The 24157-nt window shown below is 35.2% G+C and overlaps 1 protein-coding gene across 1 annotated transcript in view; it reads right to left on the reverse strand.

Annotated features, from left to right (window-relative positions):
* Window positions 1–581: 581 nt before the first annotated feature.
* NEK1 (NIMA-related kinase 1) overlaps window positions 582–24157 on the reverse strand; it is a 44678-nt gene continuing 21102 nt past the window's right edge. The window contains exons 17-34 of the mRNA XM_010077183.1: window positions 23498–23600; window positions 20385–20468; window positions 19759–19842; window positions 16917–16994; window positions 15754–15849; window positions 14846–15019; window positions 13002–13064; window positions 12684–12918; window positions 11455–11607; window positions 10603–10794; window positions 9910–10033; window positions 9618–9700; window positions 8474–8691; window positions 6642–6796; window positions 5539–5750; window positions 3239–3372; window positions 2824–2956; window positions 582–836 (exon numbers count right to left, since the gene is read on the reverse strand). Of these exons, the coding sequence (XP_010075485.1) occupies window positions 823–836; window positions 2824–2956; window positions 3239–3372; window positions 5539–5750; window positions 6642–6796; window positions 8474–8691; window positions 9618–9700; window positions 9910–10033; window positions 10603–10794; window positions 11455–11607; window positions 12684–12918; window positions 13002–13064; window positions 14846–15019; window positions 15754–15849; window positions 16917–16994; window positions 19759–19842; window positions 20385–20468; window positions 23498–23600 (2335 nt within the window). The 3' untranslated portion in view covers window positions 582–822. The remainder of the gene's footprint in view (window positions 837–2823; window positions 2957–3238; window positions 3373–5538; window positions 5751–6641; window positions 6797–8473; window positions 8692–9617; window positions 9701–9909; window positions 10034–10602; window positions 10795–11454; window positions 11608–12683; window positions 12919–13001; window positions 13065–14845; window positions 15020–15753; window positions 15850–16916; window positions 16995–19758; window positions 19843–20384; window positions 20469–23497; window positions 23601–24157) is intronic.

Genomic DNA, 24157 nt, shown 5'->3' on the forward strand with positions numbered 1-24157 from the left:
ACTCCTTTAAATTCAACAGCATACTGTATTATTGACCAGATTACAAAATTCAAAAGAGCTAAATATTTGGGATTTGTGAAGGGGAAGAGGAAGAAAAACATTGGAAAAAAGTATTCTAGCTCCAAATTAATTTTACAATCTCAAAAAACCCCAGACATTTTAATGATGACCTGTCTTTCTTGATTTGGTAACACCATTAAGATATTTCAGATGACACTGATTAAAGAGTGACAGAAGTCTTCAGCTTCAAAATACAGTATTTTCTTTATTAAGAAAGAAGTGAAATACTCAAACTGGACCACTAGATTACAATGCTGCTAACATACAACCACAAGGGTCGATAAAAACTAATTTCTTTATGTAGGTGTAAAGAGAGGATATTTTAAGTATGTAAGTGAATAGCTACGTGTGGGTACTTCCACAAAACAGTAATGCTTCCAATTGCTTAACTGTACCAGCCAACTGTGGACAAGGCAGAAATTCTGTTTTACACTGTAGGTCTCAGTTTTATATCAGAATATCTACAGGTATTCCTTTCTATATGTCTTTTGGAATTTGAGGGATTACAGGTTTTGGAGTTTTTTTTTACATTTTGGGCATCTCATATTTAATGAACATATATGCAAGTACACACAAGAGAAGTGTATGGGTATCCCAGTTTTAAAAGGCATGTTTTTCTTCTTTTTCATGAAATGAACATTCTTTTTTGAAGTCTTGCTTCTCCTGCCCCATATTACATTCTCCACTACAATTTGTTATTCAGCTGTGCAGACTTCAAACACTGATATGTAGTACAACATTAAGGAATTTCCTGAGTCAGGTTTATTCATCATTATCTGTAAAAAGCAAGAGACAGGGAGAGACAGGGTGAAAAAGAGCAACACACACCAAGTCAATCAGGGGGTACAAAACAAACTAGAAACCACAATTTATTAAGCAATAATACAAGAATTCACAGTTTGAATACCACAACTGTTACCAAAACTGCCTTGAAAGCACAAATGTGTACAAATATTAAACATGTCACCTTTTTGGATTACTGAATTTAAGATAGTTTCATCTCAAGTGGCCTGCTTCAGTTACAATAATCCTCTAGATTTTTCTAGCAATACAGACTTTTTCCTAAATTTTCTTTTTTGAGGAGTATAAAAATTTTGAGACAAATGCTCATGAATATGCTTCTGACTGTCACTTGTCCTCCATTCACCTTTATTAGTATAGCATTCCTTATTTAAATGTCTGAAATTTAAAGCACTACTTTAAATGTAGTTCTTTATGTCCTTTAGTACTGAATTACTTTATATACTTTAAATGTCTGAAATGTAAAGAACTACGTTTACACTTTTGTATGCTACCACAGATTTGTAATATACAGAATTAGAACTGAAGCTATTAAAAAATATCCACTTGTTAATCAGCATTTTGCAAGATGAAAGTCAGCTCGTTTTAATAGGATTCACTCAGGCAACAGCTTACAATTTGTATGGCAACATTTTGGCAAATTGTCATTTAAGCCTCTTAGTACTTGTTTTAAAATATCCTGAAGGCAAAGTGGCATGGAAAAGAAACTTGTTACACTATATTGTTACATCGTCTTCTTGTTGTATATTGTCAGTCCTTTGGACCCTTGAAAAATTAAATACTACAATATATCTTTCAATTTCTGTTATTAAATCAATAAATTGTGGTTGAAAAAATATTTTTCAGACACTTTTCTGTCTTACTTTTGTAACACAGCATGAAACATAGTACTGGTTATTTTTACTGAATGGTCCTATATCAGTACCAAAGAAAAATTGTGAAAAAGTAATTTGTATTAGAATTTTTTTTAATTGTTATGTTTTTAAAGCAAGTTTAAGACTTTTTTGCCCAAGTATTTACATATAAAAAACATAGAAAGCTGTAATATTATTTGACTCTTTATTCACTGCTATTGCAACACATTTGCAAAAGAATTTAAGAGATGCAGAAAGCAGACATTGGTTAACATGCATTAGAATATTTTTTCAAAATTGAAATACATTAAATAGTGGTCATGGCACACATTTCTGAAGCTAATATATAATGTTTCTGATTTCTATTTCAAAAAAATTGAAATTTTACATTTCTTTTTTTCTCCCCAGTAAAGACTTTAATCATTAGAAGTCTAAAATCACATAACTGTCATTAAATATTTGACATGAGAGAAAAAAACCAAACCCCAAACCCATTTCTAATCAATAATGGTCTATGTGGTATTTCATAGAGTGACTCTGAAAGATCTAGGAACTATCCGTCTGACTAAGCTTGGCCAAGCAAGACAAATTCTCTTCAGCTACTACTGGGCCACCTAAAAACTAAGATGAACGGTAACTCCAGATGAAGTTCTTCTGAAAAATGACAATTACAGGAAAAAGAGCCACATGAAGTTTTCTTTGCAGAAAAGCAGTGATACTGCAACCCATTAAAAGCAGAGTTTTGGAAAGGACCATGCTATTTTATCTTAAAAATTCATTCATTTTTAAGTTTGTAATTCTAGACTTCTGTCTTCCCCATCTGTGTAACTGTTTTACAGAAACTAAATAATTATACTGCTTCTTTCATAAGATAACTATTGTTACAGTTGACTGTATATGTCACTGTTAAATCAGAGTGGTCAGCATGCTTAATCAAAGTTTGACACGTTTTGTTACAGGAAAGAAAAACATGCAAAAATATTTTTATCAATTTATCCAATCAATATAAGAAAGCACAGATATGTTTTTAAAGTATATTAGAACCTATTGTACATGACCAAGAAAGAACAAAAGGCAAACCACAATTGCCAGGACACAGTGAGATTACCTTCTTGGTAAGCTCCGTCTGCCATAACCAGGTGAAGTATTTTGGCATACAGGTGCTTGTGTTCATTTCCAAGAATAGTCTGAACTATGGTTGAGCAAATATCAATATTTTCATCTTCATCTTCATGTATAGCCTGGGAGAAAGGACAATCCATGTTGCCAAAATTAAAATGGGTACAGAATTAAATAGTTCAAATTTATTAAATGCAATTAATTGTTAAACCCCAAGTTTCCTTTTTTTTTAATCCATTAGCATGGCATTTTCTCTGTTAATATTTTAGTGTATCAAAACAGAATAAAAGACTAAAGAAAGAAGCATTGATTCTAGTCACACGATACAATTAGTTACTAGCAAAGCAAACAGCCCTAGGTACTTGTTTCTTAAAATATTTTCCACTTGAGGTTATTCCACAAACCTTTATTTTCTCGTACACTGCAATAAATTTTTCAAAGCCTATTTCCTGCTCCAGGTTATATCTCAACTCTTCCAAATGGCTGAAGATACTATCATGTTCTTCATATTCACTGGCAATCTCTCCATCACTATTATCTATACGGAAAGAAAACAACAGTAAAACCCCCTCAGTTTTCCTGCATTCTTAATGTTGTTTCTATGTCCCTAAACTTGATACCTACAGATCTGTAAATCCAGTGAAAGCAGGTAAGCTCAGGAGCACTAGATGATGTTGTCAGATGTTCTGAACAACCTGCAAGGAAATGGGAACAGTCCCTTTCTTGACAGCAAATAAATTCTGAATGCCAGATTGGAAGCATCTAGCTATCTCCTCTGAAACCCAACTCTGAGAGCTAACCACAAGGGTATTCATACTGAAGGAAAACATGGTATGATCTTAAAGGACACCTTAATTTATCAAAGCAATGCTAGCAGGCCAAGTTCCATATAACCATTCCACATGTGTCTGAGGTGGAACTGATGCAGCGCTCAGTGCCTGTCCCACAGTATGGAACAGAGCTCCTTAATGAAGCAGCGGTCTTCTAGCAGAAAATAAGGACAGGTATATTAAGAATCAGTTATTTAGTTTCTGCACTGACATGCATCTTGTTCCACTGAACAAGTCTAAAAACCACAGTACTAATTTAGCTACAAAGTTCCATTGTTTATGCATTTCCTTTGTGTAGCAAATTCAGTATGCCAATTGGTGCAGTAAGTTATGTGAGAGAAATCAAGATGATTTTGCTTATAGGCTGCAGAAACCTTACAAATAGGTTTGTAACAGTCACACATTAGGTAAATTTAACAAAAAAAAGGATCTATTTAAAAAAACAAGGTAAAATCCTTATGTAAAATCCTATTATAAAATGCAACCTGCCTTAGCCCAAGAAAAAAAAATACTTCCTTAAATAAGTATTTGAAGTATGAAATAATGAATTTCATACTTGCATTTCCTAGTATGAAAGACTTATCTACCTAGAGAAAAACAGACAACTTTTTAGATTTCAGAGCTTGTATTATCAAATCTTTAAAAAAATACATTGTATTGCCTGGTAGATCACAGACTTCATGAGTTAGTATTAAAACTCCGCCACTTTCAATTCCTATATATGACTAGTGCAAGGGGTAATCCTGACCAAATCATGTCCCTAATTCAAGTATCAGCAATCACATCAAGAAGAAAGTATCAATGAAATAGTTGTATGTTGGTTAAAAACTTATTAGATGACTTCTAAACCTGTATTTAACTTCCGGATCTTGAACAGATTTAGTTTCAAGTTCTGTCTGTTCCCCTGAGTTTTGAAGACCTTCCTCCCACCCCCAACAATGAAACCTGCAATTCTTATGAGATATCATGAATCTAGAAATGGGACACTGACATCAAATACCGTAATGCTTGCACCAACAGAAACACAGAAACTGAGAGTATTGTATGTTATCAGTATAAAACATCAGCACTGCCAAAAATGAAAGAAGACGGTATTACCTAACTTAATTTTACCTTAGTTATTGGAATGTATTATATAAATAATCTCTTACAGGAATATTCACAGATTTTCAATTTGTTTAAAATTATCTTTAATAAACCAAAATTACACAAAAGCTATCTTTTAGATTAGTTATTGATTTTATATATCTTTTATACCTATATTTCTAAATGCACTTTATTTCATAGCAGCAGTAGAATACTTATATTTCAACTAGAATTTGAAAAACAGAACTGAGACTCCAGGACACTGTTGAGTATAGCTAATGCAAAATGCTAAAAGCAGTAATAAATTTTTAGTTTGGCTATATGAATAACTATTTTGGGCTAAGGAAAAGGTTAATCATTTCATGTTCCTTTTGACTGCCTGTTAAATTACTTAATTATAATGTAACCTGGATCTCAGATGCTCCAGTCATGTCAATTGCTATTTGTTTTTCACTCTTACAGTGCAGTCATGACTTATTCAAAACATATGACATGCATTGAGTCTTTGATCTTCCTTGAAGACAAGTTTTAGGCAACTAGAGAAAAAGTGACTTATAATCACTGGCTAATAAATAGCCAACACTTAATTTGAAACACTGAATGTTGCTTAGATGTTGACCTTAACATTCAGAAAGTATAATATTATCTGATTTTTTTTAAACTCGTGGATAAAAACTCTTAATTAGAGCTTTATTTCATTATAAATATACAATGGGAAAACATTTTTCTGTGTTTGAATTGTTAATGTCAATAAATAACTTGTAAAACAGATATAACAGAAATTATACCTGACTGCCATTCTTCATTAAGTGCACTTTCACTGCTGGGGTTATTTTCATCTCCTTCATCCAGCTCTGTACCATTTGCTATGCATTCAACAACATTAGCCTTTAAAGTAGCCTCCTCCTCTTCACTGAATTCCTCACTAGGCTGCTCCCTAAGCAATTGTTCCATTGAGTCCCGGAGCTCCTGCAAATCTGTATCTGCCTCCCCAAACATGCTAAAACAAAGTGATATAAAAGTTTATAATTAATACTTTATAAGACAAACCCTATAGGAAGAGCTTATTTCGTCTGTTAAGCCAACAAACTGGAAAGACAATGCAGCTGGAGGAAAAAAACAAACAAACAAAAAAAAGATAAATATTTGTGTCCTCAGTCCAATATGATTACAGCACTGATACCACTATGTCATGCAAGACACAGGGAATAAAGATCAGCTAAACAGGTATCAGACTGTTCTGTAGAAAGATGATGACAGGTCCTCTATTCATTTTAATTAGTAAGATAATTTCTAAATCTTTGTACTCGTACACTGTTATAGAGCCCCAGCAAGTATAACATTCCCAATCCAGGTAAAAATGTCTCTGGAGCAAAGAGAGATCTATTATCTCATCAGAATACATATACCGTATGATTTTATCCCTGCAGACTACCAAAGCTGCAGGGAAGAGTCAAGAGCCAGGGTCAGATTTTGAAGCCCCTGAAACAATTTGGGGGAATTGCAGGACATTCCAATACAACAGTAGAGAAGATAGGTGATCGAGATTCCCGAAACATAGAAAAAAGTAAATATTCAAGAAATCTTTATTTCTAAAAGAGCAGCAGCCATTAACTTTAATCTGCTTCAGCAGAATACAAGGCACAGAAGCCAAACAGAAGAGCATCTTTTTTTTAGAAAGGAAGTTCAGCCAGCTATTGTAAGCAGTACATCCCATTAGCTTCTCAATTCTCTGGAACAAGACTTGAAGTAAATAGTCATTCAATACATGATTTTTAAAATGGAGGTAAAAAACCCATGCTGGTATACTGTTCGTAATTGTTAGCGTCTAACCACAATATTCTTGATCTAAGATGCCTGTTGAAATACTTGATAAACCTGATACACTCACATATCCTCAGAATCAGAGGGTCCTTCTTTGGCTTGCTCATCTTCCGTATCATCTATTTCAAGATTATGCTGATGCTGCACATCTGCTACACTGGGAACATCAACTAAAGTTCTGTACAGTTTGTAAAGATCTGGGAGCGAACATGTTCTCAACATCTGCAAAGGTAATAGAAAGTCTGGTAACAATACTGAAGACAGTCTGAGGTTACATAATATTTTCAAGTGAGGGTTTTTTGTCCTTTTTCATTTGAGGGTCAATTTCAAAATAAGGATATGTCCCACACAGATACTGTAATGGTTGAAAATTTGACATCTTGAATTTTGCCTCTCAGCTAAAAGGAAAGCATTCCTTCTGCCTTTATGGGTTACAGTGATCGAAAAGCTTTAAAAACATGAATTGACATACAGATTCTGGTTTTGCGCAGATTTGTTTGCTACCTTGACAGCTATTTAAAGAAAAGGAATGTTGCAGTAGAGAAATAATATATGTATACACGCATTGTAAACAACTGCATATCAATCACTTACAGCTTAGAACCATTTTAAGTAGCTAACAAAGGAATATTTTTTAAAATGACACTTCGTTATTTCTCTAGGTTGGTCACCGAAAACAGTAACTTTGTTTACATGAATGGAAATAAAGCAACACGGAAACTAAGTAACTCCTCAGTGATCCACCAGACCTCTCTCTTAGGAAGTCTAAGAACCCCAAATGAATACTAAATATTTACCATAGTATTAATAAAACAAGAAACAAGATGTAAGCTGCACTAAGATGTTTTACCAATAAGCCCCACCTCCCCTCAGCACAGGTCTGAACATATGCATGTTTAGTGTTTGGTCCTAATGAAAATCCCTAAGTTTTCATGAAAAGAATAGTTCCTCAGCTGCAATTTATACCAGCACAGTGTATTCGTACACATGCTCAAATATCAAATCTCTGTCAGCACATGGCCACAACACTATTGCCATCAAAGGAGTAACCACCCTTTTTGACCACTGCTACCAAAGTGAAGGAACAATTAGAAGACTGATTTTACCCCATCATTTGAAAGTTTCCAGATACTTTGAAAAATACTTCTTTTCCTATTAGTCTACTTTTGTTAGCATACAGACCTGCCTACAGATAGGTCACTAACTCTGCCCTGCTCCCTGCTAAACGTTTCCTTAGTTTCCGGGTAAGAGCTGCAGCAGAGATACATTTGGGAAATTCCAGAAAGTTACACTTGCAGATACCGCAAAGAAGTACTGAAGGTCCTCTTGTTGCAACCAAATGAGGAAAGGGAATTTGTTGCTCTCTTTCATCAAATCTACTGCAGCAGTAACAGTACCACATCTGTTGCTTCTTTCCAAGCTCTCTGCTATTATGTAGAGCTCATCTGGTACTGCATTAACAATTCTGCTGCTACTGCATTAGGAATTCTGTTACAAACAGTTGTGGCCAAAACACATGCCAAATATGCAGTAACAAGTGACCTAGTGAAGCGGTTCATGTTGATACACTGAAGAACTTCATTATAAAGCATATCCATTACTTTCTAAATCTGATAAAAGGAACAAAGAATGTTCATCTTCCCCCTACTCACAAGTTAGCTTTTCTGTGATCATTGTCCAACTGCCAGATAAACAGCTTCATAAACGAGGGAAGTTAATGACAGACTAACTCTTGAGGAATCAAAATTAGAGTCATAAATCCATTTATGTGGATATATGGATTTGTGAAAACAGATGCAAGCTTGTAAAGAAGACTTATTTTCCCACATATGGAAACAGCACTATCCCTTATATTATGCTTCCTAGCAATGCATCTACCCATAGATATTAGAAACTTGCCTTTGGGTCATTTGCATCGAAAAGCCCTGTAGAAAGTCCAATCAACAACGAACTTTTGCCTTTATTTTTTGCTGGTGATATGGAACGTGAACGAGGTGCAAAAGGCTCTTCCTGTGAAGACTGAGCTGACAGAACTGGTGAGGCTGTTGGTACAGCTGGGCAGTGTATTACCCTCTGGAATAAGGGTTCAGGTTTCAGAGAGTCACTGGAACAAGTTTCTGATGTGGTAAAAGAAAGTTCATTACAAATCTAAATAGGTTAAAAACCCCAAGCTCTTAAGCAAAACATAACTAAACCGAATAAAAGTATCTCACTTCTGTTGTACAATTGAAGAGGAAAATAGATAGCACTGTAACAGTATTAATATCTCTTTGTATTATTTTAGTAACTATATGATTACAATGTGAAATTTTCCCATTTTAACTTTTTAAGCACATACAGCTCTCAGCTATAGCCTGTTCTGTTTTCACGTCTTTTAGTTTCTCATTATCTGGTCCATGCCTGAAATTATGGTGTCATCCATTTTCATCTGTTGCTTCTTGCCCTATACTTACATTTCTCCAGAGTCACCTCAATGTAATTTGCCTGAACACTGGAAAAAAAAAACCCAGTTTGCTTAAGCCACCCATAAATAGATGCAATAGTATCACCAATGATACTTGACAGTATTGCCAATGTATTTTCTATTCTACTGTAAAATATGCAGACCTGAAGTTACTTCAAAGACCTCCAAGAGAAAGCAATTCTTCTGTGCCATAAGAGATTATCATTAACAGCTGCTTAAAACATTTTTTAATCCAAGTTGCAGCTCCATATTAATTTGAGATGTCTATAAATAAAGCAGCACTTTTATTAAGTAAAATAATCAGATTTCATAACATTTTAAATATCAGATACTTTTAAGAATCAGGGTTCGTCTATACATAGTGTAGCTTTGTTGTTATGTTTTCTTCTGAAGTGGCAAAAGTAACACCCACAATTTGTCTTCCTAATCCATCAGAAATTTGCTTTTTAGAAGTGTAAAATAAAAAAGAAAATCAAAACAGAAAATCGGCTTTTTGGGGGCTGGTGAAGACGTGAGAAGGGATGGCTCGAGTACTCTGTACTGACAGCTACAATAAACAAAACAAGAGACTTTACTGACCTTCTGGAGCTTCCTTTTGTGGTTGCACCTTGTCAAGTGCTTGCTTCTGAGAAGATGGCTCATTTCTTCTGTCATGTTGTGCCCTATTATAAAATACCACATCCAGGGGAAACACCATGTAAGAACAGTCATTACTTACTGAAAAAGTCATCAAGTGGAGGAAAAATGACATGGCAGACAAGCAATGAAGCTTTAGCTAAGCTTAACATTTTAACTGATGTATCTAAATCCCACCCAGTTAAAGCTAGTTGTTCGAACTGAAGAGAGAGGGTAAGAAGAAGAGGGTACTTACTTATCCTCTTTCTCTTTTACCCACACTTCATTAACAATGATGGGAAATTCCTTACTCTCCTTGCTCTGGTGCTTTTTATCTTCTTCTGTTTCTTCCAATATTTCTGCTTCCAAATCATCAGGCTCTAAAATTAATAGTGCCATATACCTCATTAAAAGTGAATCCCAAGAGAGACTATACATCTTAAGATTACACTTAAATCCTTCAGCTTTAATAACTTTCTGCATTTTGCAGAAATAACTTGAGTTTGGTAATCCCAGAGGTAAAAGTTTGGTTTTGATACAAGAAAAGAACCTTAAAGTTCCAACAAACAATGTCTTCTAAAAACTTCAGTAGAATTCCCCCAGACATCAGCAGGGTGCTGATATCATATAGGGGAAAAGATTCCAGCACAACTGGTGGGGAGAAGCAAACAAAAAAACCCAACAAAGAAAAATTTGAAGCACTTCTGAATTCCACTTGTATTCTAGAGTGTTTTCTACAAGATTACAAAAAAACATTTCTGGAAATTTACAAAATATGTTACTGAATCAAATTATAAGACAGGTATAGGATACACTTGGTCCTGCCTAAAAGATGCTAATAAAAAACTGCACATTACTTATGGAAAGATATAAAAGTATACAGGATCATTACTTTCCTCACTGAATTGAAAAAGAGATTGTAATTAGAATTACTAATGAAATTACTTACCATCCAGCATAATAGGCTTGCTCTGCACCTGGGTAGGTCCAGCTCTTTGCGATTCTTCTGGTATAGTCACGACAGACTCTGAGACACCAACTGGTACTGAAGACTGAGTTCCGACAGCAGGAAAAGCTTTCCCTTCCTTCTCCTCTTTTACAATTAAGGACTGATTATCTCCTTCAACAAGTTCTGCAGTACCTAACACAGAATTATTTTATTATTTAAACAGTGCTTTGACACAGTTTGATAATAAACTACCATGTTACTACAAGGTAAGCTAAGAATGTTTGTTTCTTTATGGGAAAATAGAAAGGTTTGCATGCTTTTATTACAACTACTATGAAGAGGAAAGCTAGAAATATTAAAATTTGAATTTTACTTGCTACATTATCATTAGTACAAGTTTATACTTAGAATACACGTAAGTCCTTTTGTCCCTGGAAAGGACAAAAAGATCAAGTTGACCAGAAAATAAATCCACTGATATGGTAAGTCACATGCTAACAAGAAGGTTATAGAGTCTATCTAATACAATATTAAGTTGATGACATTCTTTTGAAAAACACTTGTTTCTATCAATAAGCAAAGCCCAAGACTTACGAACAAAATTAAGATCCTTCCCTTTCGGCACTTTCCCTTAGTTTCTTCACACTTCACCGAGTTTGAACTGGTTTGGTGTCTTCCAGGATCAGCTTTTGCTCACATTTAGAACATTTAAAACTGAGCCAACACCCACAAGTGCAAAGCAAGAAGGAGGACAGAATATGCTTTTATGACTTCAAAATTGTTCTCAGTAGACAAACTGGCCATCTGCCACTTCCTACACTTGCAATGCAGATAATTACCAGCTGTGCTTACCATTTATTACATCTACTTCCTCAAGTAAGTCAGTTTGCAGCTGTAACTCTGCTTCTCCTAGGATCTTCAGGACTGAATCAGTAGGGCTTTTGCCCCAGACTTTCCTGTGGGGTTCACCAATATCTAACCTAATTACTTCCCCCAGAGTTTGACCTGCTGGCACACAAACAAATATAGAAACATTTAGAAATTAGAAACTTTAATTCACTTTCTATATAATAAACAAGCCTCCATAAAACTCAAAACTGCAAAGCCAAAACTCATGTCACCTCACCCCAAGTCAGAGAGCCTAAAGACTATGCTCAAAAGTCTAGAGATTTTCTACTGCCAATTCCATTTACTAACAGGACTTATTCAATGCCAGTTAACGTCTGCAACTCAATAGCAGCAGATCTTTTCAGCAATTCAGGCAATCAAAAAGAAAACAGTATGAGAAATGTTCAGAACTGGCATGAGATGGTCTTAACTTTACCTAAAGTGGGAAAGCCTCTTGTCCTGCTATCCTTTGACATTTGTTTGTTATTTTCCCCTCCAAGGATAACAGAAGATGTAAAGCAACAAAAAAGAGAGCAAAAGAAGTTGTTTCTTGATCTTCTAACATCCTAGCTGCATAAAACTACTATGCTATGAAGTAAGCCTGTCACATTCTCAATAATAATTTATTTCTGCAATGTGAAACAGACTCATAATAAAACACACTGAAACCAGGAAAAAGTTCTTCCACCCAAAAAGACCAGAGAAGGCAGATAGAAAATTTGGAAAGACAGGCTTGATTTAAAAAAAAAAGCTAAGAAGGGCAAAATAAAAGTAACAGATATAAATTGAGAAAACCCTGAGGTTTTTATTGTTCTACTGATAATATAAAAGGATCTTGAAGTTAAATAAGAAACTGTCATATCTTAAGCACTTTTTTATTCTTTCTGTTAAATTAGTGCCTACGTAAAAGACATTTACAAAGAAAGCTCAAAGAAAGTAACCATGCATTTACTTAGGCAACTACATGCTGAAATTAGGAAATTATTTGTTGAATCTCCTGCAAGTAATTTAATTCTTCAGCCTGTGCCTTATAGCTTATCCAAGGGAATACCTAACCACCTGTTTTTTAGAAGCACATGACACACAAGTGATAACAAGACAATAATAATAAAAAGAGTACTTGCTTTATAAAAACAGACACAACACATGGTAAAGTGATTTACTAATATCACAGTGACAAAAAAAGTACTTACGGTCTGTTCCAGAAAGAGAATCTTCCATTGATAACTGAGCTAGAGGAACTACCAACTCAGATGCCCCAGATTCCCATTTTTTGCGATCTCCTAGAAGTGGGTGGTCACCTTCTTTTTGTTCCTTACCATCTTCAGACCCAGCTGATTCAGAGATATTTTTACACTCCTTTTTTCCTTTCTCATCTTCTTGAGCTTTAAGATTCTGATTTAATCTTCTCAGTATTTCTCGTTTATTCTGAAATAAGGGCCAACACATATCACTTAAAATAGTACCTTTCTTAAAAAGAAAACTAAATTAAACAATACAATTTGACATACTTGCATTGCAAAATCTGGCTTTATTTCCTCCTCAGGTTCCTGGACAGCAGTTACATTTTCATCCTTTAAGTCCAAGATGCATGAAAAACAATGCAGAAGAATATGTCAGAAAAAAATAATCTTGAGACCATTAACAGACATAATACTGAAAAATCATCTCTAAAACCTTTTAATTGACAACTGCAGATAGACTGTTAACAGAATGCATGATACTTCTGTTTTTATGGGGCTTCCCAAAGACAGAATTTCAAGGGCAGCTTCCGTCTTTGAACTGTTCACTATCCAAGAGCGGTGAGAAATGAATCAGACTCAGGTTAAGCAGACAAGTGAAACTTCAGAGCACAAAACATGTAGAGATAAAACTAGATATAATCTCTACAGTAAAATGACACCAAATTCCAAGGCTAGAATTGAGTAATTCTGTAATAGAACAAAAAAAAGTGGCAAGGACAGAGTCAAGGAGCACCTGTAAAGACAAGCAGAAGGGACAAGAGACAACTTCAGTTATTACAGCATATACAATGTCAAGTTGGTAAAGAATACAAAACCAGTAGTTCCTTGATAACTGATAACATACCAGAAAGCTTCCCCAGATTAAGTCAATTAAGACTAGGCAGACGCACAATTACACTAAACTAAGGCAAATATTCCATTATGTAGTGCATTTTTCAGGGAAATATTCTGCATTGTTCTTAATCTGCCTCAATTATGGGAACAATAAATTCCAAATATTGCATAAGACCTTCCAAGACTTCCAAAAGCAATCAAGATGAACTTCATATAGAAAGTATATTTACTCTTCAAAATTGTACAATAGTAAACATGTAAAATAATCAATCTAAAACTGAAGGCAAAAACGTAGAATTTATAACCTGTGTACAAGGCTGTTCTTCTACAATTGCTGTGTGCTAATTTTTAGTCAGTTATCATCTTGCGTTACTATAAGACAAACTACCCATGGAGAAAAAAGTACTTGTCAAAACATGATTTGTTTATTTTTCCAACTATCAACTGATGTCTTTCAGTGTATTACATTTAATATACACTATTTTACACTAAGTTTCACTATATTCCCGTAGTCATAGCTTTCAGGGTTGTATACAGTACATAATCCTACACTAAACTGAAATCTAGAAAAAGCTTTGGCAAAAACCCAAAGGTTAGCATTCAAATTAACACAGATTGTGTTAAAAACTCAAGTTGTACAAACATTCCCTTGTATGCTCAGTTTTACAATTGTTACTTAAATCAAATGCTGGTAGTCAAGGTAAATGTGCATTTACAATATCAGGACCAAGATCACAGAAATTAGGAAGTCTCTGATACTGTTTTAGACATCAAGAAGAGACAATACTATCAGATTCAGGTCTCTTAAACTTTATATTCTCTGCTATAATCACGACATACTTTCAAACTCACTGAAAACAAAAGTTAATATAAAATAGTCCTATCATTCAGAATTTATTTTCACACTTGTGAAACCCCAGGTTACAAACTCCTTAACTCCTCTCAGGAAGCTGATGAAAATGCTGCTTAATTGACATGTTCTTCCACAAGTCATGACTACCTTGATCAAGATTGAAATTGAAGCTTAGGGTTCAACATAAATAATCCATTTTGTTCAAAATTGATTGAATTTGAGCTTCCAGGTACAGATTTATTTCAACAGCTTCCAAGTTTTGGTTTGTTTTTTTTTTTCCCCCCTCTTTTCTGTAATTAGAAGCAACAAGTATCCTTAATGACTTTTTTTCTACCTAAGCTACACATTCTAAAAATTCTAAAAATTCAAATCAGTGGGTTTTTTTTCCCCAGTTAATTTTACCCTCTCAGCAAAAAGTACGTACCACACCAACTTCCTTCAAAGCAGAAGTCATGGAGATGACTGGTGTACCAGGCTTCACTGGAAGTGGTGGCTTAGGAAGAGCTGCTCCAAGCTCTTGTGGTCCATGCACAGCACTGTGCTCCGCAGCTCCCACATGAAAAGGCACATTAGGATTCTTTACCCCTTTTGCTAACAGCTGCATAGAGTCAATTACAAAATATATATATACATCAATAAATTAACCTCAAGACTTTGCATGTTAAGCACAGTAATATCAAATAGGCTCATGTAAACCTTAAAAAAAAGGACAAAAGTGCCACATATTTTCATACAAAAGACAACTGCCAGCTGCACATGCAAATGATTCACAGTTTATCAGTTTCACAGCATCCTGTTTTTTGTAGTGATATTTCACTAGCTGACTTGTCACTCCACAGCACACAGAAGCAAAGTAAGATTAAGTACACTTTGATAAGTTACAGATCATTAATAAAATGCTTAAGGTAATCCTAATGGTTCTTAGGTTTCACGTTCTTAAATTCTTGAACCAAATTCTTCATTCAAATATACCTAAGATTAGGCTTCTAATGAGGGAATTCTGACTGAGGGATGATCTCCTCAGTTTCACAGAATGGTGTGGGTTGGAAAGGACCTTAAAGATCATCTAGTTCCAACCCCCCTGCCATGGGCAGGGACACCCTCCACTAGACCAGGTTGCTCAAAGCCTCATCCAGCCTGGCCTTGAACACCTCCAGAGACGGGGCATCCACAGCTTCTCTGGGCAACCACCCTCACAGTAAAGAATTTATTCGTAATATCTAGAAGACAAACTAATTATCTAACCTTGAAAAATCACAGTATAACATTTTAGTTACACAAAGGATACAGCATTATGCACTTTGACTGTGTGTAATAGATTGATTTTCTTACATGTTCTTCCCAGGCTCTTTTTTCTCTTTCATATGCTTCCTTTCTCTTTCGCTCCAACTGTTCTTTCAGAACTGCAGCTCGAGCATTTGCTTGGGCCTGCAGTAAACAAACAAACAAAACCCACCACCTTAAAATCATAAAAAGCACTAGTACACCATTCTGTGGAATATTTTAAAAAGAAACAGCCTTGGATCACTTCATCTTGCTTTCTCTCACTTTTTACTACATTGTCAGTGGAGTCCTGTCTTCACAGTCTATCAAAATCACCACACAAGTATAATAACTGATATTCTATGTTGAAATAATGGCAACTCCTCAAAATTAAATTACAGTTCTTGATTTGAATGCTTATATTTCTCGTGTACGTAATAACCTTAAACAGAGTAATTTAAAATTGGAATATCTACTTAAAATTTGTTTTGAAGCCAAACGCATTAATCATAAAAAATTAAATATTTGTTTAGACTTTACATAACTACTCAACATAAACACAAAAAGCTTCAGTTGCTGTTTCACCTCTAGTTCTAAGGTTAGGCATAAGGTTAGCTTGTTCTTACATTGCTCTTTGCAGATGAAGGGAGGGGGGAAAAAAAAATCATTGAATAGATAGAGTAATACTTGCTATGTATCATATGGTAGAGATAGTTATTGATATAAGAACACCACAGGGAATAAAGTTCCAGTCAAACATTCGATTTCTGTGAAACATATTTGCTTTCAATGTACTTCATCACAGGGAGTATATAGCTCACCTTCCAATCCACATGTAGACTCTGTCAGCACATCTAAGGAGTTCTGCCCTCCTTTGTTCTTTAAACTAAAGCTGTTGTTACTTAAGGTGCATCTTGCTTTCCCTTTCAGTATCAAAATGCTATCTTAGTTATACCAAATTGCCTTTAGGACTAAAGCTAACCTAGAGAAAAAGCTCAAAGGCAGGGATGGGAAAAATCCTTGATTTGCTATGCTATGGCAGAACATATTTTAAAATTACTGAGATAAAAAAGAGTTGAACAGACTTGTTACTTCCATATGGTTAAAATTAAAACCTCTCGTAGCGGATGTATGAACAAACTATTGATAGCAAAATTAAATGTAAGAAACTTAATGAAATATGAAACAAATTTGAAAACTGTAAATTCCATCTTGTCCCTCCCCACAATTACCTTCTGCATTTCTATCTTTTTGAGTTTCAGTTCTGCTTCCTCACTTGATTCTTGTCCATCAGAACTGGAAGCTTCATTCTGCAAAGTAAGAGCCCTCAGAGAGTCATAATTAAGTCAAGTATTTAAAAGCTGAGTGATATAAGTGACTACTCAGATCATTTAGACTGATTGTACGTCTAACATGAGTCATAATTTCACTAGGCAGCTCCTCACTCAAATATAATACCTACTTGAACAGAACTTAATTTTTGAGATTTGCCGAGGTTTTTGTTTATTTGTTTGGTTTTGACCAGGGAGGTGGTGGTGGTGGTTTTAAAACATATGAAGCTTTTAAAAGCCTAGAAGTAATGTGCCTACCGCTGCAAGGAAAGTGACCTAACTATGCTGGGCTCTCACCTGCCACCACTCATCTCTGTTGCATGCTTTGCAGAGAAAGTATATAAGAAAGGTTTGATGATCCAGAATTCCACATTCTTCCACTGTATGTGATCCAAAGAAGGTGGAATGGGTGCAAGGGAAATGTTAACAAGTAAGACTATACAAGGTCTACCTCTGAAATCTGTTTTCAGTCACTCTTACGTGGCCTCTGCATATTCCTATTTACAGAACAGACTGACAGACTTATGCAAAAAAAGCTCTGACAGGAGCTTTTTATTGTTCATGACCAACTCGTGCAGACCTTTTATTTAAAATAAACTATTTAGAAGGCCTATTTAGTAGTCTTCTTGCAGTGTAAGAAAAACATTATTAGAAATAATTTGGCAAAACACAAACAAGAATTGTAGGTACATTTTTAAGGGAAAATTAAAAAAATAAGGACACGCCCACCTTGGCTTCAGTCAGCTAACAAGAAAAAAAGATGACTGGAAAGAACACTAGAGATAGAAAAACTTCAGAAAAATCATGTGGCACTCTTCATAGGCAAACGAATACATATATTCATCTATTGTATATAAAATAGGATACTGTGCAGTAGCAATAGATATAACGTTGTTAATCAACATAAGGAAATAAACAGATCTGTGACAAGATTTAGTCTGAGATGGTGCTCCTCTAGAAGTAAGGCTCCGTGCTCAAGTCTGCATTAGCAGGTCATCAAGAAAAAAAAGCTCTTAAATTTGGTCTCTGAATTCCGAAAATTAGTTTAGGCCTGCTTCCTGGAAAGATATTAAGCTATTCTCTGTTCCTTTGTAGGTAGCATACCTTCTGGAGCATACAACACTACCCCAGGTAAGGTGCAGCCACTGGGAAAGGACATTAGGTTCCTGATATGCCTATTATTCCATACAGAGAATTAATGTCATGGTCACCGTACTCTTGTTTGATTTTACTACCACAAGCAGCCTTGGCCTCCAGAGAAAAGGTTTTTGGAGAGTACATTTACTTCTGCAGGTAAGCATAATGCAGGTAGAGTGTGGGTGCTCCTAACTTTGAGAGGAAGTGTTGCAGCTGCTCAGTGGAAAAATTGAAAGAAACAGGGCAGTACAGCAATGGCCCCATACTAGTAACATTTTAGCATTGTCCTCAGCATTCTAAGGGTGCTCAGGAGACACAGCAAGATTTGGTAGGGCTGCATATGGAGATGACTAGTCCCACTTGCAGCAGTTTTGAAGCTTGTCCAAAAAAGCAGAGGAGACAGAGTTATGAGTTAGCAACAAACGCAACTGAGACAGCGTGGGCTTACAGTGCATCAGCTTAGCATTTTATGTGCATCAGCCCTAGTGATGAACTTCACTGACCAGCCTCTATGCTAATTTCATAGACTCACAAGACCTTGATTTTCCTCATGCTCCTTAAGACAAACTTAGGAGAATGGCCCTTGTTGGTCCCATGCCAGAATTAACCACCTGCACATCTTAAAAATGTTGCATAATCTTCTCAGGTAGATATGTACATAACTGTTGCTCTGGATCGCTCATTTTAGATTTAAAGGGGCGTGGCTTCCTCTTCACTGCACTAAAGAAATTTTGCACCTCAGTCATGGGACTGAATTTGGCTCTCTTGCATCTCACTAGTGAGATGCAATCAGAAATACTTCTCTAGTTTTAGATCACAAAATACAATGTGAATACATAAGCAGGTAATCACTTGAGGAAATCCAAACAGTCTAAGACAAATGGACAGGAAGGGGAAGAACAGACAGGAGTACAAGATGAACAGTAGGTTAATAAAAAGATGGAAACAAACTCCAGACTCTATTTACTGCATAGATTACCTCTCAAATTAATTTTTTTTTTTTTAAAGTGAATGGATTGCTTCCAAGGGTGCCTTGCATTATTCATTGGACACCTTAAGAAGTGTTCATTCTGAATCTACTTCTGAACACATTATTTTGTTTTTCTTGTAGTACAAACATATTTAGGAAAAGTGATGTTTGAAAAAGAAGTGTACTAATTAAATGGAGCTCATTCCAGGAGTTTCTAACTTTAATACACACCTTCAAAATGTATTAAAAGAATAACTTCATATGTATTCTGTGTAAGCATTGTCAAAAAGTGAATTCTGGAGAAGTTCCTGTAACTAAAAATAAATAAATATATACATGCTAGTGCTCAATGAGAAATTTACACATCAAATTCAGATGTAACCTTATGTTGTCCTATTTTTAAAACATTTCTAGTTTACAGGCACTGAAGGTGCTCCCTCAATGCTGAAATAACAAACAGCTTTTGCATGTTCTGGAACATGAGACTGGAAGTACACGAACTGTGGAACAGAATTAAAAGTCAAAAATATATGCCTATATATAAAACTGCCTATGAGAAAAGTTTTCCCACAAGGATAAAAGAATACATCCCACAGTCAACTTCTGTAAGTATGTAAGATTATTTTTCAAACCAACCTTCTCTCCACGAAGTTTTGCTCTGATCTGTTGACGTTCATTAAAGTTTTGTAGCCGGATCTGTCTTAATCTTGCCAAATATTCCTAAGGCAAAGAAAGGAAATAAGTTTCAGTTATACCAAAACTGTCTCCAGTACAGTTAACTTAAAATACTTAATAGTCCACAAAAAAAATGAGTGGAAAAACCCCCTCACACTATTACTGTCACCATATTAGCATTTATTAATCTCCAGAAAAACTCTAATCGAATAAAAATAAAGGAAACTGAAGCATATGTTTCCCAATATTAAGCTATCATTACATTTTACATCATGGAAGGCTAGGAATGGTTGTACCTATCACAACACGATTAGGATATAGAGTCATATCTATATGTATGCACATTCAAGAACCTCTCTGAGACAGACTGATGTAGACAACTATTATTTTGATTATTTAAAAAAAAACAAAACACCAACAAACACACCCAAACTCTAGAACTTTATACAGTAAATAATTTCCCAGGAATTTATAAAGTCTTTTTATTTTGTTACACAGATGAACCATGCAGGGAAACTAGGCACAGTCAAGGTCAAAACAGCGCTATTTGTGTGATGAGCAAAGTGGCAAACATGCGGCAAGCATACCTCTTCCTCCTTGTTTCTGGATTTCCTTCCTCTTGCAGAAACAGGCCTGCCTCCATAGGTATCTGCCACGTTTTGTAGCGTACCCTGTTTGCCATTTAATGGTATCAAATTTAAGGTGGCTGGGGTGGTAAAATTATCTGCCTTATCCAATAACTGTTCACTTATAAGAAACCAAATCCAGTGATCTGCAGTTGTTTTGAAGTTAACTGAGAACCCCTTTTCACTTACACAAAACATATGATAGTAGTAACTAAAAAACCTGAGTAGCCAAAGAGAGAGACTAGAGCTTTAAGAATATAGTTGCCTTCTCCCTGCAATCCTCATCTTCTCCTGCTATGTTAGAAAGCCTAAATTCTGATGGGCATGAGTTTTTCTACATCTGGATTACATACAAATTGTACCACAGAGTTGGCATTTCTGCCATTGTTGAGGCAAGCCTAAAATAAAAGTGGAATCTTTATATGTTCCTAGATTAAACTTTTTCCACAACGGTAACTTCTTAAAAATACACTACAAGTAGCAAACTCAAAAATCCAATACAATACTTAATTATACATATTACATCTAACAAACTGTGTTAAATGCTTAATAGATATGCATTCACAGTGCACAGTCTTTGTTAGTGTGATGTACTCAAGTGTCCTGTCACCAAAAGGATTCAACCTTTAAGCAAGTCCAACACAAAACAGTATAAGAATCATTTAACTGCAGGTTTCCCACTTGGATTAAAATCCAAAGTATTCAAATTACTTTGTTCATGATATACCATAAGCCCCTGCTGAAATCTGGATTGGTTATCTCAACATAAAGACAGTAAGCATGTATGGGACAATTACATGCACCTTCTGCCTTATCAGATACCAGGGCTTTAGCTTTTTCAAGCTCGAGTGTAGAGAACCATCAGTAAGTGAATACTCCAGTTAAGTTCTTGATAGGGAGGACTGAATCCAAACACTGTGGCCAAATACTCTCTCAGACTGAGTAAAAAAATCAGTAAGTCAAAGAAACAGCACATTGCTGCACTTCTGTGATTCAGTGATTGGGGGGATCAGAGAATAAAGGAACCATCCTGTGGATAGGAAGTAGCATACACTCGTGAAGACTCCATGAAATCTGGTTTCAGCTTGAACATTAAATCGTACAAAACAGAAAGGAATATTTTCCATATTCACTTTTTCAGAAAATATTTAGTTTTATTTTTAACTTTTTAATGCATGTTTCTGAGCTTCACAAAAGCTAACTGGCACTATTCAAGTCATCTTGTTGTTTTTCATTCTAGCATTCAAGTTAGTTTAGGTATTTTCAAACTGACGAGATTTATATCACTGCTTTCAAACACGAAAGTGGAAGCAAGACTTCTGAGAACTGATTTTCTTTTTGTTAAATTTTACTCATCTGCCTACATTAAAACTTTCAAAGACCAGGACTCAAGGTTTTGCAATGCCATACAGCTACAGTGAAGTGGCAAATCAGGTCAATAGCTATCTTAAAGAAGAGATGACTGAAAGTATCAACTCAACTACTGAGTCAAACTTTAGGCTGTCACTTGAAAAATCAAAATTGACAGCAACTATATTTAAAATAAGCTGAATAAATTAGTTGGAGTCATTTGACTTACAAGACTTTATAGGACAAAGAGCTGCATATTAGTTGATGATTCCTACTGATTTCTGCTCTCACATCATTGTCTAGACAACAGTCCCATTCCTATACGAGAACTACAGCCAGCTTGTCAGATTATTTCCCTGCACAAATAGAAGGAAGCTGCTGAGAATTTCTGCTATCAGTGGCAAATGATAGTAGATGAATTTAGAACTCTGGCTTCGACTTATAAGTCTTAAACATCTGGAAGTTACTTCTACAACAGTTCAGTAATCTCCCTGTTTTATTAAGGCAGCCAGTTAAGAATAAAACATTTGGTCTTAGTTGAATACTAGAGAAAGCTGAGAAACACTAACCTGAATACTTGGGTATCTTGCATTAATTGTTCCATACATTTATATTAATGCCAACAAAGTCAAGAACAAAATGAACGCAGGTACTACTAAGGACTTGTCTAAGAAGAGGCAGTCTTTACAAGAACTATTAATTTTTTCAAAACTATTTACTGGCCTTGGAAGTTTAAAAAAAACCAGAACCATAGTTTTAAAGTGGAAGACTCGTGCTTTAAAACATATATACTAATTTAAGGATACTTCAGCATTAAAGCAAGGAATCAAAGTATCTAAGAATTGCTTACTGTGAAATAATCCCTGAAACAAACATCTGGCTGTAAATAGCTGATATTCAGATATAACTCGGAGGATGCTCCTGTAAATCTGCAGTCGGTCTCATCTCACTGCAATGCCAGCATTGTCAGTTTTATTTCAACAACTGACAGTGATATTGCAACTTGATTGTTTATAAGTAGCATGGAGAAGCACTCAAAAAGCAAAATCCTCTCCACATTATGAAAACACATAGTTCAACCATACAAAGTCCTAGTGTAAATGGGTCACTTCCAAGATACCTTCACTGCAAAACAAGCTTCCTAAAGGAATACTGAATTTAGAACTGAAGGCATAAAAAACAAAGAACATTTTATGACAATGTCTGCTAGTTAATCTCTACAGAGCAAAGGCTTTAGGAACATCAACCTTGACAGAAAGAGATGTCTTTATAATACCTTCCCAATAAGCAGAATGTGTTTTTGTAAAACACACTACCTATTCTGATCAGTAGCTGTATCAGTTTAATCAAATTTCATTTTAGCTTCAAGCTACTGAATAGTTTAATTTTAACCAAAACTTTAGAGCTATGTACAGAAAAAAAAAAAAGTAAATCAATGTTCTAAAATTCACAATATCAAGTTAGATACATGCAAAAAGATATTCTCCTTTGTTAATAAATTTACAGTCACGAGAAATGTGTTGCATAATTGTTACTTTTTAATAAAATCAATAATAAAATGCAAAAAACCTACCTCCCATTCTTGTTTGTGTTTTTGGTTTTTATTTTTAATTTTTAATGCTTAAGGAAAATATTTAGCCAGCATTTAATCATTATGATGCTACTTCAAAGACTCATAAAGCATGCTGAAACAGTAATATACATAGGAATACCAGACTCCATACCATGTGTCCTTCAGCTCGAGCTTTGTTTTCCATGGCTTCTCTCTTTCGTTGCCAGAATTCCTCAACTTGCTTTGCTCTGTCTGCAGCTATCCATCCTTTTTGCCTGAATAATTGTAACACATAACAAGATGAAAGTCTCTTAAGTATGACATTCAAACCCCCCCTACATTTATTCTAACTAGGACACACACACAAAAAATAACTGTCAATGAGCAAGGCATCTTCAAAAAATGCCTTTTATCAGCCAAAATACAAGTCAGACTTCCACAAAATGGAGGTAAATAGGCTCAACTAAGTTAAGAGAACAATTAAAAAACACAAACACCCCCACCATGTTGTCCTTACAGATCCTGGTCATCAAAACAAAAATGAGTGTCAAAAGGCAATCTTAGTGTGATCATTTCTGAAATTGTCTCAGCTTGTTTCATTATTGTTATCATCTGTGAAAAAGACAACAAGACAACTCCTTCAAGGTTTCCCTTCAAAGATGAGCAAGAATTCATCACATGAGCCAGTTAGCAAGGTCAATACTGCAGCAATCTTTCAAGACTGACCTACATTTGGAGTAAGAGCTTTAAATAACTAGTACAGTGCTAGCATTCTCCAAGTGTAACTACTTTTGGGGGATCTTGGGGGATTTTTGTTCGTTTTTAAGGGACT

The sequence above is a fragment of the Pterocles gutturalis genome, unplaced genomic scaffold (genome assembly GCF_000699245.1).
Source record: "Pterocles gutturalis isolate BGI_N339 unplaced genomic scaffold, ASM69924v1 scaffold25893, whole genome shotgun sequence".
NCBI classification, from domain to species: domain Eukaryota; kingdom Metazoa; phylum Chordata; class Aves; order Pterocliformes; family Pteroclidae; genus Pterocles; species Pterocles gutturalis.